At 36.8% G+C, this 13,063-nt stretch overlaps 1 protein-coding gene across 1 annotated transcript in view; it reads right to left on the bottom strand.

Annotated features, from left to right (window-relative positions):
- LMBRD2 (LMBR1 domain containing 2) overlaps window positions 1–5,967 on the bottom strand; it is a gene marked incomplete at its 3' end in the record, with an annotated part of 9,365 nt that extends 3,398 nt beyond the window's left edge. Inside the window, exons 1-5 of the mRNA XM_010018445.1 lie at window positions 5,794–5,967; window positions 5,256–5,335; window positions 3,309–3,404; window positions 2,394–2,561; window positions 1,320–1,530 (exon numbers count right to left, since the gene is read on the bottom strand). Coding sequence (XP_010016747.1) covers window positions 1,320–1,530; window positions 2,394–2,561; window positions 3,309–3,404; window positions 5,256–5,335; window positions 5,794–5,967 — 729 coding nt within the window. The remainder of the gene's footprint in view (window positions 1–1,319; window positions 1,531–2,393; window positions 2,562–3,308; window positions 3,405–5,255; window positions 5,336–5,793) is intronic.
- Between the last annotated feature and the right edge of the window lie 7,096 nt (window positions 5,968–13,063).

Genomic DNA, 13,063 nt, shown 5'->3' with positions numbered 1-13,063 from the left:
TGCTCTTTCAAAGGGGCACTAATGATGTCACAACAAAAAGTCTGAGGTTGTTTAAAAGAGACTTCAGAGCCCTGGCAAGAATGCTAAACAACTGAGGAGCACAGGTAGCTTCTTCCTCAATTCTTCCACTAATGGGGAGAGACTTTGGAAAAAACAGGTGAGCCAAGGATACCAATACCTGGCTCTGGAACTGGTGCCTCACAAAACTTTGGGGTTTTAAGCCATGGAAGAGCCTTCAAGGCACAAAGTATGTTGTATTTAATAGAACAGAAGAGATCAGAACATTTTCAGTTGGAAGGGACCTACAATAATCATTTAGTCCAGCTGCCTGACCACTTCAGGGCTGACCAAAAGCTAAGCCTGTTATTAAGGGCACTGTCCAAATGCCCTTTGAACACTGACAGGCTTGGAGCACAAACCACCTCTCTAGGAAGCCTGTTTCAGTATTTGACCACCCTCTCAGTAAAGAAGTGCTTCCTACTGTCCAGTTTGAACCTCCCCAGACACAGCTTTGAACCATTCCAATGTGTCCTATTACTGGATACCCACGAGCAGAGATCAGTACCTTTCTCTGCAGGCTTTCAGACGATGATCTTAATGATTTGCTTTAACTTTTGTTCACCCCAGAAGCAGTCAGGCCATTGGACTAGATGATCATTGTAGGTCCCTTCCAACTGAAATATTCGACTCTGTTCCATTCTATTCTAAGGGCTATCCTGTTGAACCAAGTTTCTGTTGTTCATTTTCTAGTTAGCTTTGGAGTTATGTCCCACTTAGATGTTTGTAGAGATTTCTTCTACTACTCAAGAATGAAGATTCTACTATTATTTTATGTTGATATATCACAGTTACCACCCTACCCTAAAACTCTTCAGTAGTATTATTTCCAAGCCACGGTACCACAGCAGTAGAACAGGTAACAGCTACTCATATGGTTTGTACTTCCATTCTATTCTTGAATTGCATTAGAGCCCACTCACAAACTCAATTGCATTAGAGCTCACTCACAAACAATAATAAACATAGTCTCAAAAGAAACAGTTTGAAAAAAACCCAACATTCTCTATATTCTCTTCTCAAAGGCACATAGCATGGCCACACAAATTCAATTTGGAATCTCTTGCCAGGATTCCAGAAATATACTGTAAGGAGAGCATAAAAGCAGACATACACAATTTGCATGAACACTTGTGAAACAGATGTACACCACGTTTCCAAGTCCACTCTGGAACACTGTGCCACAAGCGCCCAACACCAGGAAATTCAGAGATGATTAAGAGCAGCCTTCACCTACTTCACAGTGAAAGCTAGTTACTTACCTCCATAATATCCTCTAAATTCTCCTCTGCATCTGCTTTTTCAGTCATCAGTTTAGCAGCTTTGAAATAGGTTTTCATAAGCAGATAACCTCTCTTGGCCCCATTCCAGTGAGAACGGGGAATTTCCACCAAACCATAACCCAAAAGCAACACAAGAAGAAAGAGACCCCATGTGTTTGCAGCAGCTATCCCAATAGTCTGAAGTTGGTTCCTAAGGAAAAAACAATAGTAAAAAAACCAAACCAAACCAAACCAAAATAAAAAAACCTCCAAAAACCCCCAAACAAACAACATCCTCCAGAAAGCAATGCTGAAGTATGCACCAATATGGCTTTCAAGTTTACAGGAACAGGCTTAGTGTCATCAGTTGTTCTTGGGTAGGGCCAGTCTACTACTTCTCATATTTAAAGCTGCCACTATTTTCCTGTATCTCCCATGTTTCTGTTCCCTCTGGAGGGAAAACAAAAATGTTTGTTCTCAAGGAGTATGTTACTTTAGGAAGCAACATGAGATTAGCAAACTCACCGAAAGCAACATTGAAACATCATAATGACAGTCACTATAGCAAACAGCCTCAGAACCCATGATTTGTATTCAGAAGTGGAAGTTGAAAGCAATGAGGCATTACATAACGGTAACTGTATCTAGTACGGAAGACCATTAGTAGTGTTACAAATACCAAGTATTTTACCTCCTTTAAATAGAATCCACAGTGGACAGAAACCCTACACAGGAAATACTGACACAGGCTTTTTGAAAGACCTTAATCTGAAACCACTGATGAAGTTTCTGCACTAACTTTGCAAATGCATATATAGGGAGGAAAAATCCCATTGCTAATATAAGGGAATTCCTCTGCCATACATGCCAAAATCAGAAAACCAAAACACAGATTTCTACAAAAAGGCAAAAAATCCCTTTTCACAAAAAAAGCCAACAAAACTTCCCAACTGCCTAGCAAAAATCAGATCAACTATAATGATTTATTATAAAAAGACCCATTTCATCTATGGAAGAGATCACCTGTGACAATTTTGTAAGAACTCGTGCAAGTCCTTACAACATTATTCTTACCATTGTAAGTTGAAGTTTGGGTTTACAGCCACATATATTAAAAATGCTCCAAAAATCAGCAAGTAAGTGCCATAATAGATTGCATTCTCAATCAATGCAGTTTTAATCTTTCCAGTAATGGAGAACCCTCCTGATCTAGCATATGACTGCATGAAAGGTAGCAGAATCCTAGGAGGAAAGCAAACAAAACCAAATCACATCAGTCAACCAAAAAGAAAAAAACAAAAATATGAAAAAACCCAAACAGTAGGTTAGCAGTGGCTGGATACTGAGATAGGGGTGTCTAAGCTAGACTAGTTCAATGTTTTATTCTAGATACACTGGTCTGATGGCAAACCTTAAACAAGCTGCAGATAAAAACAATACAGGTAGTTTTACTTTGAAAAATCTGTGTTAATTGAAAACTCACTACCAACCCTGATATTCTTGACTGAGCTTCAAAAATAATCATTTGATGGTAAGTTGATTTGAAACCACACATCAATCTAACTGAAAAGCACACAACAACCTGTTTGCTGTACCTGTATCTATAGCTTTATAGAGTATGTCCAATAAAACAAAATTATTTACAATATCGCTCAAAAATCATCCAACTTATTAATGGAATTATTTTGCTGTCTGGTTGCCTAAACCCTGTTTTTTTCAAACAACCTATCCATAAACACCTCTGTATAAATTGCTCGGTTTCAACTATAAGAGGTGAACCACGATTAAACCACTGCCATCTGAAAAAGTATGCTCAATTTAATACAGTAATTATTAGAGAAATTTCATTGCTAGCAAATAATACATGACTAGACAAGTCTGTGGAATAGTGATATATATTCTTTAAAAGGACATGATGACTGTTAAGATGTTGTACTTAAAAACTATATATATACTGTAGTCCTTGTCACATTCTTTTGCTTTACTTACCATGTTAAAAACTGTGATGTCCAATATACAACACGCCAGAAAATCGGCATAATTCCATTAGGAATGTAACTCCATGGTTTGAAACATTTTTGCTTGCTGTAACAGTGTATAGAAAATTATTGTTAGATTTAGGGCCAAGATTAAAAAATACATTTTCTATAAATTCCCCTATTTGGAAAGGTCTTTGAAAATAGCATAGAGGTAATCTACTACTATTTGAGTACATAGTCAACCAACAACCATCTCAGAAGAAAATAAACTGAATCACCACTTTAAAGTGTTTATTGTTGTCCTCACCACACATACGTTGACAAGACAGCTTTCTTAGAGAAAAAAAACAGTAGCTCACAGTCTACAGAGAAAAAAATAATTAAGCAATATAAGGTTGTAATTTTTTCTTTTTGGGCAGTAAATACTTTCTTTGTGCAAAGAAAAGCCAATTCTGTAGACAGAAGCCCACTCAACTTTAGTTAGTGCAGCAGGTTTTTATAAAGTATTTAGGGACCCCATTACCTAGCTCTACTTACAAGAGCATTTATCAATAACAAAAATAGATGTTTTAGTTGTTTCTTAATCAGGCTTATATAAACTGTGATTTGTTGAGCCAATACTTTTCTGACAGGTAGTGCCTGCTTCAGAAGACCAGAAAAGCCACAAAAATCTTTTCAGTAAAAAAAAATTAAAGAGCAAAACCCAAAGTATGCATCCACTCTCTAAGTGGATGCACTTCATTTTTATTCCCGCACCTGCCTGGGTAATAAAGCAATGGTGAATCAATGGGCAACACAGTCAGTTTAATAGAATTATCTATTGAGAAATAATTGGTGTTTGCCAGGGTTGAACTAGTTAAGCTTGAGCTGTGGGTTTTTATGTATACAGTCTAAATAGTTTCAAAACTATCAAATTACCAGAGAATGATAGTTAGTGTGACTACAGGTTTCACACAAAGTTTCAAGATCTAATGTGTACCAATACAGTATCTGCTCAATTATTACTTACATTGATATTGCTATTTGAAATACTCAAGTCATATACTCTAGTACAATATCCACCAGCATGTTCTGAAACTATAAGTAAATAGAAATGCTGTTGAATAGTTTTCAAATTGTGTATTCACCTGACTATGCTTAATTATTGTACACTGCAGGTTCTTAAATAGAGGATACAAAGTTGTGTCACTAGGTCTGGCATTTTACTGTTCTTGCATGAATATAGAACATACAAACAGCCTCTGCTGTGGTTCAACAGAATCGGAAATACTTTGCATGGAGGTATCAAATGCTCTAATTGTCTTACAGATAACTACACTGCATATATCTACATCTACAACATGTGGAAAGAGCCAACAGCAGCTAAAGAATGAGCAGCCATGGAAAGAGCCCACATTGGCCTTTATTCAGCATGTTTTAGGGATTACTTCCTTCCAAGACAGCAAGCAGACTATCATTGCTTTGGTAGAATGCAGTAAATTTCATATAATTCTAATTACTATATATATGCAATTATAATAAGCAATTAGATATGCTACTTACATATAATACAAGTCCACTAATTTCATTCATTATGTGTAAAATTAGATTTTCAGGTCTAAAGTCTTTAAGACTGTGAAGGAAAGATAAGCATTCACCAAGGCCTGTCCTCACAGATAACTAAGATTGCTCGAAAAGCTTTAACAAGAAGATAGAAGAAATCTACCATGATTTTAAAAAAAGGAATATTTAGGTCATCAGTTAGAACTAATGCGTAATTCTACCAATAAATGCAGATGCACTTTTCTTCACCTCTTCCCTCACCTTCCTGTATGATTACAATCTTCAGGTGTCATATCGCTCAGATAACCCTTGCTTATTAGACTTAAAATCACAGTACACTCCTATCATTTAAAAGAAGGAAATCATGAAACACTTCTTCAAAAATGATCTATTGAAGAAAATATATAGCTCATACCTTGGAGCAAGAGTAACATAAGAGCCATTACTTTCTGCAGGGCTGGAGTTAACAGCAAGTTTGCACCGATTATATATAGTCTAAAAGACAATTAATTTTACATCAGTGACCAAAAAATCTATAATATTTATTTAAAAACAATAAGACCTATTTTAAAAGACATTTCCTGTACTACGTTTGGAGCAAATATACCAATAAATCCTCAAAACAACATGCAATCTGCAGGACAAGTAAGTGAAAATACAGAAAGTGTTTATATGTTACCTAATCAGGTAGTAATTATTTTTTTTTTAATAAACAAAGAATGAGATTTTAAAACATTTGAAATAGATTTGTTATCTGATGAGATCAGTATAAAGTCACATTAGTTGTAAGTACAGGTGCTGTCATGCAAAAAGGTAGCAAGTGTTTACTTCAGTAAAATACTCTCTGGAAAATTTATTTGCTGTTTAAGATACTGTCTTTTGAAATTATTATTTAAAAAAAAATACCATACACATTTTACACAACTAAGCAGGAAATCTCGTAACTCTCTTACCGTGCTGACATCCAGTGGCAGTATAAATACAATGAGAAAGCAGAGATACCAAGCCAATAATGTTGCTATGATCACCAGCCTATGCTGCTTCTTGAAGTCTCCATACCGATGAAGTAGGAATAAGGCCAGAAAGAAGACAAATACTATCTCAAGGCCCAGTGCTGCACCACTCATTATTGAGTGTTCACCCCAGCTGCGCAGCGCAGCTCACTTGAAAAGGCAGATCAGAACTGTAAGACAAAAAGACATTTAATTAAAATCTCTGGAAGATATTTACACAGAAAAGAGTTGTTTAACAGACATTTATTAACCTATATCTAGAGTTTTGTTACTTCACATGACAAGAGTTCCGATCAGATGAAGAATAAGATTTTTAGCAAGGTGGTCTACAGTTCTCTGAAGAAATCTAAATATCATGTCATTCCAATTTTGTCATTTCTAGCAACATATTAGGATAACTCCTCTTCATCTGCTTCACATACAATAGCTCCAGAAGTCAAATCTCTGTACTTAAATAAGACTATAAGCATAACGTTTAAGCCCATAAATAAATAAATACATATATACATACATAGAATCATAGAATCATAGAATAGTTAGGGTTGGAAAGGACCTTAAGATCATCTAGTTTCAACCCCCCTGCCATGAGCAGGGACACCACACACTAAACTATGTCGCCCAAGGCTCTGTCCAACCTGGCCTTGAACACTGCCAGGGTTGGAGCATTCACAACTTCCTTGGGCAACCTATTCCAGTGCCTCACCACCCTCACTGTGAAGAACTTCTTCCTTATATCTAACATACATACATACATACATCTACTCTACTCTTTTTTTTTTCTTTTAGAAGAAATCAACTAGTTTGGACAAAGTGTTACACGTTTAAATTAAATATTTCTGCAAAGCTAATGAGCAACTTTATTATTGGACTGTTCCTTAACTATGCATTTAAATCCTGTACTCAGACTTAAGAGAGCATAAAAGTACAGCACAGTACATGTTAGTCTGCTTCTGATGTACCTCTTTTAGGTTTCAAATCTCTTCCAGCAAAAGGGAACATGCTAGCTAATTCACCTGCCTACTCCTGCTCTCCAGAGAAACAGAGGTCTCAGTTAATTTGTTACTACTCTGGCCATGATACATTTTCGCTTAGGTCATTCTTTTGGTTTTAGTTACTCTGTGTCACATTCAGGATGGCTAGAAGCCTCTACAAACTTAGAACCAGTGCTATTATGCAAAGGGCCAGTAAACTGCACAAATCTGTTAGAGAAAACTTCACTGACTTGTTTACATTGTCAGTCAAACTGCTTCTGACCTTTTTAATAAGCATCATTTTACCACAGGCACTCCACACATTATACATAAATAAAACAGTAAGTTTATTACCCCGGTCAGGCTGACTTGCTTCTCCATCAGAATTACCATCATAGCTGGTTTGATTAAACAGATATAGGATATGTTTTGCTATGGCTTCCCCACTGCCGAATTTTCAGTGCTTTCACTATTCATTCGAACTTGACAGATTTAAAAGAAATGCTACTGCTAAAATTTCCTCAACTGACTTTTAAATACCTTCAGAATTTGTTAAAATGAACTTTTTCTTTTACTAATCTCTCAGTATAGTGCTTAAGCAGATCTGTTATGGATGAGGGCACTCAGCAGTGAGAAGTGTCTTCAAAACAAAATTTCAAAGTTTGTGATGTTAGTACTTCCTTTGGGACACATAGGACAATTATTTTGTGATTTAGGGTTTCTTTTTTCCCTCTCCAATTTTGCTACTTTCATATTTAATTTCTGAATAGTAAGAGCAGTCTGTTAACTCCATGTTGGCAGCTATACACAGAGCACCCCATGTTCTGAAAACAGCTCGAGTTACCTTACCAAAGAAGCACATACTTCTTATCTTCTGCCTTTTATCTAACATGTTTACCAAATAAATAGCATTTCTGTTAGGTCAAAATATCTCCATGCTATCTGCCTGTTCCAGGTTTTGGCTAGATCCTTTGTAAATCCAGGATAGCTAACCTATTTCTTAATCACTTATTCTAAGCAAGTCCTTGTCTATTCTGTTGTACCATTGTTGCTTCCTCAGACAGCAGTCTCTTGCATTTATACTATCATAGCAAATTCCACCAAAAATGAATGGAAAATAAATATCATATATCAACTTTATTAAGGCAGTGCTGACATATGTAGCTTTGGGTGCCCATTACAGCCACACCTTATACTATGTAAACAAAAAAATTATACAGCATACTCTCCATTAGTCACACCTATACAATTTTTTCCTATAGTCACGCCTAAACAGCTGCTATCAAAACAGAAGGTAAAAAGTTTCTGTGCAAGATGCTATACTGTTACTACCATGAGGGAACTTCCAAAAAGATTATAAAAATATGCTGAATATGCTAAAAGTTTGAGTTCCACAAAACTTAGCTCACTTTCAAAGACAAAAGCAACTTTGCAGGTGTAAACTACTTCTTTTTGTTCTTGACCTGGTTCCTATTTCAGTCTCAAAATACAAAATGAAAGGCCTATTTTTTTTCCAGACTGCAACTGATGACCAATAAGAGTTGTTTTAAAATAATAAATACACATTTTCAAAATTACATTCCAAAATTTTTAGATAGAAACCACTTAAAACTAAGCTTAAATGGAAAAAAATCCAAAGGTGAGATATGCAATGCTTGAGAGGAGCTTTTATTGTGAGCTAAATCATGCCTAACTGGACAGACATATCTGGGACCCATGCTACTAGAATTAGACCTTAAAATACATTACTGCAGGCTATAGAGCCATGCCTTCCCTCAGCAAGCAGCATTTGCCTCTGAACCTGGTTAGTACCTCAAAGAAAGGTAAGTTTCTCTCACATAATTCTGTTTCTTTGTTTTATTTAGGCAGGCTTCTCGCTATCAGCACATGGCACCCTAGTATCAGCTGGCTAAAATTCCTGAGCCGTCAGGTTCTCCTGAGATCAACGAAGTACTTGAAAAGAGTTCTCTCATACTGCACAACCTTCCACTGCTTAGAACATGCTCCTATTAAGCAATGACAAGAAGTTAGAAAATCCCTCATTCTGAAGGGAAGAGTATCTATCAGCATAGTCTGTTTCTGGAGAATAAGGCAGCTACAGATTAATATGAGACCAAAAGCTGAAACACTGGCACTGAAGTGCAACTTAACCAATAAAAGACAACATTCTTGTGTAGGCTTAGGGTTTTCTTGCTTTGTTTCAGACACACACAAAATCAGAAAGTTTTTAATTTTGTGAATGGAAGTTCGATTACCCCCAAGCAGGACATACATACAGCCCAAACCCTGTCAATAACTCTTTGCAAGCTCAGTTCACACTTAATTGCCTTGGAGGCTCCAGACTATCAACAGTATTGAATTACCATGGCAATCTCAAAGCTAACCACTTCATAACCATCTACATTACGTAGGAACTACTCTGCCTGGTGCAGAAATACTGAAGTTAATAAATGAAGCAGCAGAGAATGAAAAAGACACACTTCCTTAGAATTTTTATATATAGCATGAAATTTAACAACAAAGACATTCCAATATTATATTCTTAAAGAACGGCTAAACAGAGTAGAGCATATCTGCGAAGGACCTTGGTCTCACTAAAGTGGTCTCCAATATCCCTTGATCAGAAACCCTGGATCAGACTGTACCACAGTATTATTCTTTTCAAACTTTGCAGGAAAGCATTTTACCAACAGATTGTTCATTTTGCAGACTAAGGTAACTGGTGCTTCAATCCTTCCCAGTCAGTCTAATATCACACTTTCTACAGCATTTCTCATTGCTGCTCTGGATACTCGCCTCAGTTCACCCACTCCTACAACGAGTTGGAACCCAGGCAGTGTTCCACCCAATGCCTGAGAAGGCCTGAACTGAGGGTAAACATTGCTTCACATGTCTTACTGAAATGTATCAATAGAAGCATAACCTGAGTGATACTCCCTTCATGTACTCAGCTTATTATGCCCTTCAAATTATTTCCCTCTAAGAAACAGTACACCGTTCTCTGTCCGGTATTTCTGTAGTTAATCAGAGAGATTAACTTAAAAGCAGGCATGAAACTGAACTCATTTGTACCCTTTCCTCTCCTGCAGGCTTCTGAATCTTCAACACATTTTGGTTTCCACTACCACTCAAAAAGATCTGAAATTCCTTCAAGCTTTATGCCTTTTTAAGTTATCACAGTTACGTTATTTCATTATGGAAACTTTTTGAAAATACCATGAAGAGTAGTTTACAAGGGGCTGACCTCCTTAATCACAACAGTAGCTGTTCCCACTGTTCTTCCCCAGCAAAAATGTCCTGAGAAACAGAATAAAATGTCCTATTACAGACCAAATACAAGACATCAACTGACCCTCTTATCTACAGTAGGCCTACCAGTGAAATAAGTTAGACTGCTTCAAGAATTTGTCCTTGAAAAACTGCCTTTTACTCAGCTATTATATTCTGGATGCCTACAAATAGCTTTTTTTCCTTTTTTTCTTTCAGGAATTCATAAGGATGAAGACCAGTCTGTCAGTCTCTAATTCTTCCTGTCCTTCAAAATTAGTAACAAAGACAGCCACCATGCTTCTGGTTCTCCTGTCTTTGGTACCTCAGCCATTTCTAAAAAACTGCAGCCTTTTTTCTCTGTTCTTCAAGTATTCTCAGGTAAACATCAGATTCAGAAAAGATTTTCAGAAAACCTGGATGTTTCAGTTCAAGCACTTGAAGAACAAAGCAGCTAGAGATCTCTTTGCCTTGCTCTGTATTTTACATGTATTTATATGCTCTGTATATTATATGTAACACCATAATTACATCTGGAAAAAAAAAAAAAACCAAAACCAAACTGTCACTAAGAAAGTTACCAAACTATGAAAGAGATATCAAAAACAGTAATGGGCAAAAAAGAGTGACAGCCACAGCATACCAAAAAAACCATCTGTGTGACAGCACCTCCCACCTCAAGCTAAGTTCACAACTCAGAAGGAAGTACAAAGTGAAAGCTGCTATGTCCAACAAAATATCAATGCCCAGTTCAACAATGACCTTTTTCCTTTCTGTCAGGCAATAATCTGCTAGTTCCTACTGGGTTTCTTCCAGCACATTCACTTGGCAAAAGAAAAATAATATGCCACAACCTGTAATAGATTCTGAAGGTTCAGGACCTGTGACAGGGTTCTGAAGCCTGCCCCACTCTGCAAAACTATGCCATTAAGAATTCTAAAGCAAGAGTTCACTTTACAGACATGATTAAACCTTTTGGACTGGTAAGAACTGTCATAGACTAAAGAGCCCTTGACACTTCCACCTTTAAACAACAAAATGGGCTAATATCACGTTTTAAAAATCTTAAAGAGAGAAGAACAAGAGGTCAAGCAACAACAAAAATAATCCCTTCAGCAATTTTCATATCCAAGTCTTTGTGCTTTGGTGGGGTTTCTTTTTTTTTTTGCTTGGTTTCAGGTTTTGAGAGGGGAGGGGTTGGTTTGGGTTTTTTTTTACTTCCTTATTATACACTGGCTCTTGCAGCTTGGGGAAATAATAAGTATTTATAAGCAGATAACAGACAAATAGCTGCTTAACCCCAGCACAGTGAGGAAACTATTCGAAGAAAGAAAATAGCCACGAGCCATCTGAGAAAACTGACAAGTTCTCTGATTGCACTTTTTGGGAGAAACTAATCAAGAAAACATAATTTGCGTAGCTTTGCTCTTCTACAAAGCAACAGTCAGTCTATGTACTGATTGATATTTTATTAGTACCTGTAATTTTAACTATATTGCAATGAAGAAAAGGTTTTAAATTGACTTAAGTGTTAACTGATTTTGTATGAACAGTTAGGGAAACAAGTTTTGTACCTGCTAATGACAAGAAAAAAAAAATCATAAAATGCTGCACTGACTCCATTCAAAATAGCAGTAATCTCTGATTCAGAGGGAGATTAGGTTCTCCACAGAAGCAGTAAATAAAAGACAAATGCTTAAACAAGAAACATTGAGATTTTTGTGTTCAAAAGCAAGTATTTGTTTTACATGGTGTTGCCTTGTCCTCTAATAAAGGACATTAACTACCACAGAGGCTGATGCTTTCCTGGGACTTTCTCTGGAAATAACATGCTGAAGAAACCAACTTGCTTGGAGGAACTAAAACAGAATCAGATACAAAGCTCTGTAGTTTCAGCAAGAATCTAAAAAAATAATAGAAATTGCTACATGGGCTGCCAGAGTAACACAGAACAGGTGTCAGTAATGTGGTCAACCACAGGTTATTTGGTATCTCAGAGATTTTTAAAAATTAATTGGATATTATCCTTTTCAGCAAATCCTTCTTTCAACTTCCCGTGCATTAATAGAAAAAAGTGGAATGATTAACAAAGAAAAAAGGTTCTGGTGAACAGGGTAATACAATCATCTTTTTTTGGTTGGTTGGTTTTTTGGTGTTTTTTTGGTGTTTGGGTTTTTTTTGTTTTGTTTTTTTTGTTTGTTTGTTTGTTTTTGGTTTTTTTTGTTTTTTTTACTAAAAAACCCCCACCTCTATTTCATTTGATTATCCACTTAAATAACCCTTAAACAATTGTTCCATGACTTCAGTTAACACTGAAAACAGTTAACACAAGCTCTTTCTTATGATCATATGAATGCTTATTTGAGCTACACCATTATCAATACCTGACTTGACAGTTGTATACGATGTGCCATGTATTCCATTACCATCTCCAGTTTTACAGGCAGGTCTCTCCATCGTTACGCAGTAAACAAAGGACAGTATTTACCAGCAAGCGGCTGACTAAGAGCAGAGTTATAGGTGTGTTCAGAATTAGTTTTCCATCCCCACCAATTTCAAAACAAGCAGTTTGGAGAGAAAGAATGAAGAGGTCTATAAACTGACATAAAACTGAAACGTGGTGTGAAAGGACCAGAATAACCTGATAGTCCCTCAGTATCAGGCCTTCACAGTGAAGGCCTTTCATAGGCACAGGAAAACCTTTCACGGTAAAATGCCACTGTCAGCGCGATTCCGGTCTTACAAACCAGAAACAGCCACTGCACGTTAAGCTGATCACTGTGCGCACACTGGCCTGTCAGGCGCACAGAATCAAAGTCTATAGGCACTTAACAAACATCAGCATTCATGCCGTAAACCTACCTGCTCGGGGTCCCTAAAGGAAGGAAGGAAAGAAAAAATCAGGGACTAAGAGCAGAAAGACCAACACGCCGGTTCCTCCCATCCCCATCGCAATCCCACCCTCACCCCCC

Source organism: Nestor notabilis, unplaced genomic scaffold (genome assembly GCF_000696875.1).
Source record: "Nestor notabilis isolate BGI_N333 unplaced genomic scaffold, ASM69687v1 scaffold1377, whole genome shotgun sequence".
Taxonomy (NCBI): domain Eukaryota; kingdom Metazoa; phylum Chordata; class Aves; order Psittaciformes; family Psittacidae; genus Nestor; species Nestor notabilis.
This window is presented reverse-complemented; position numbering and strand designations above follow the sequence as displayed.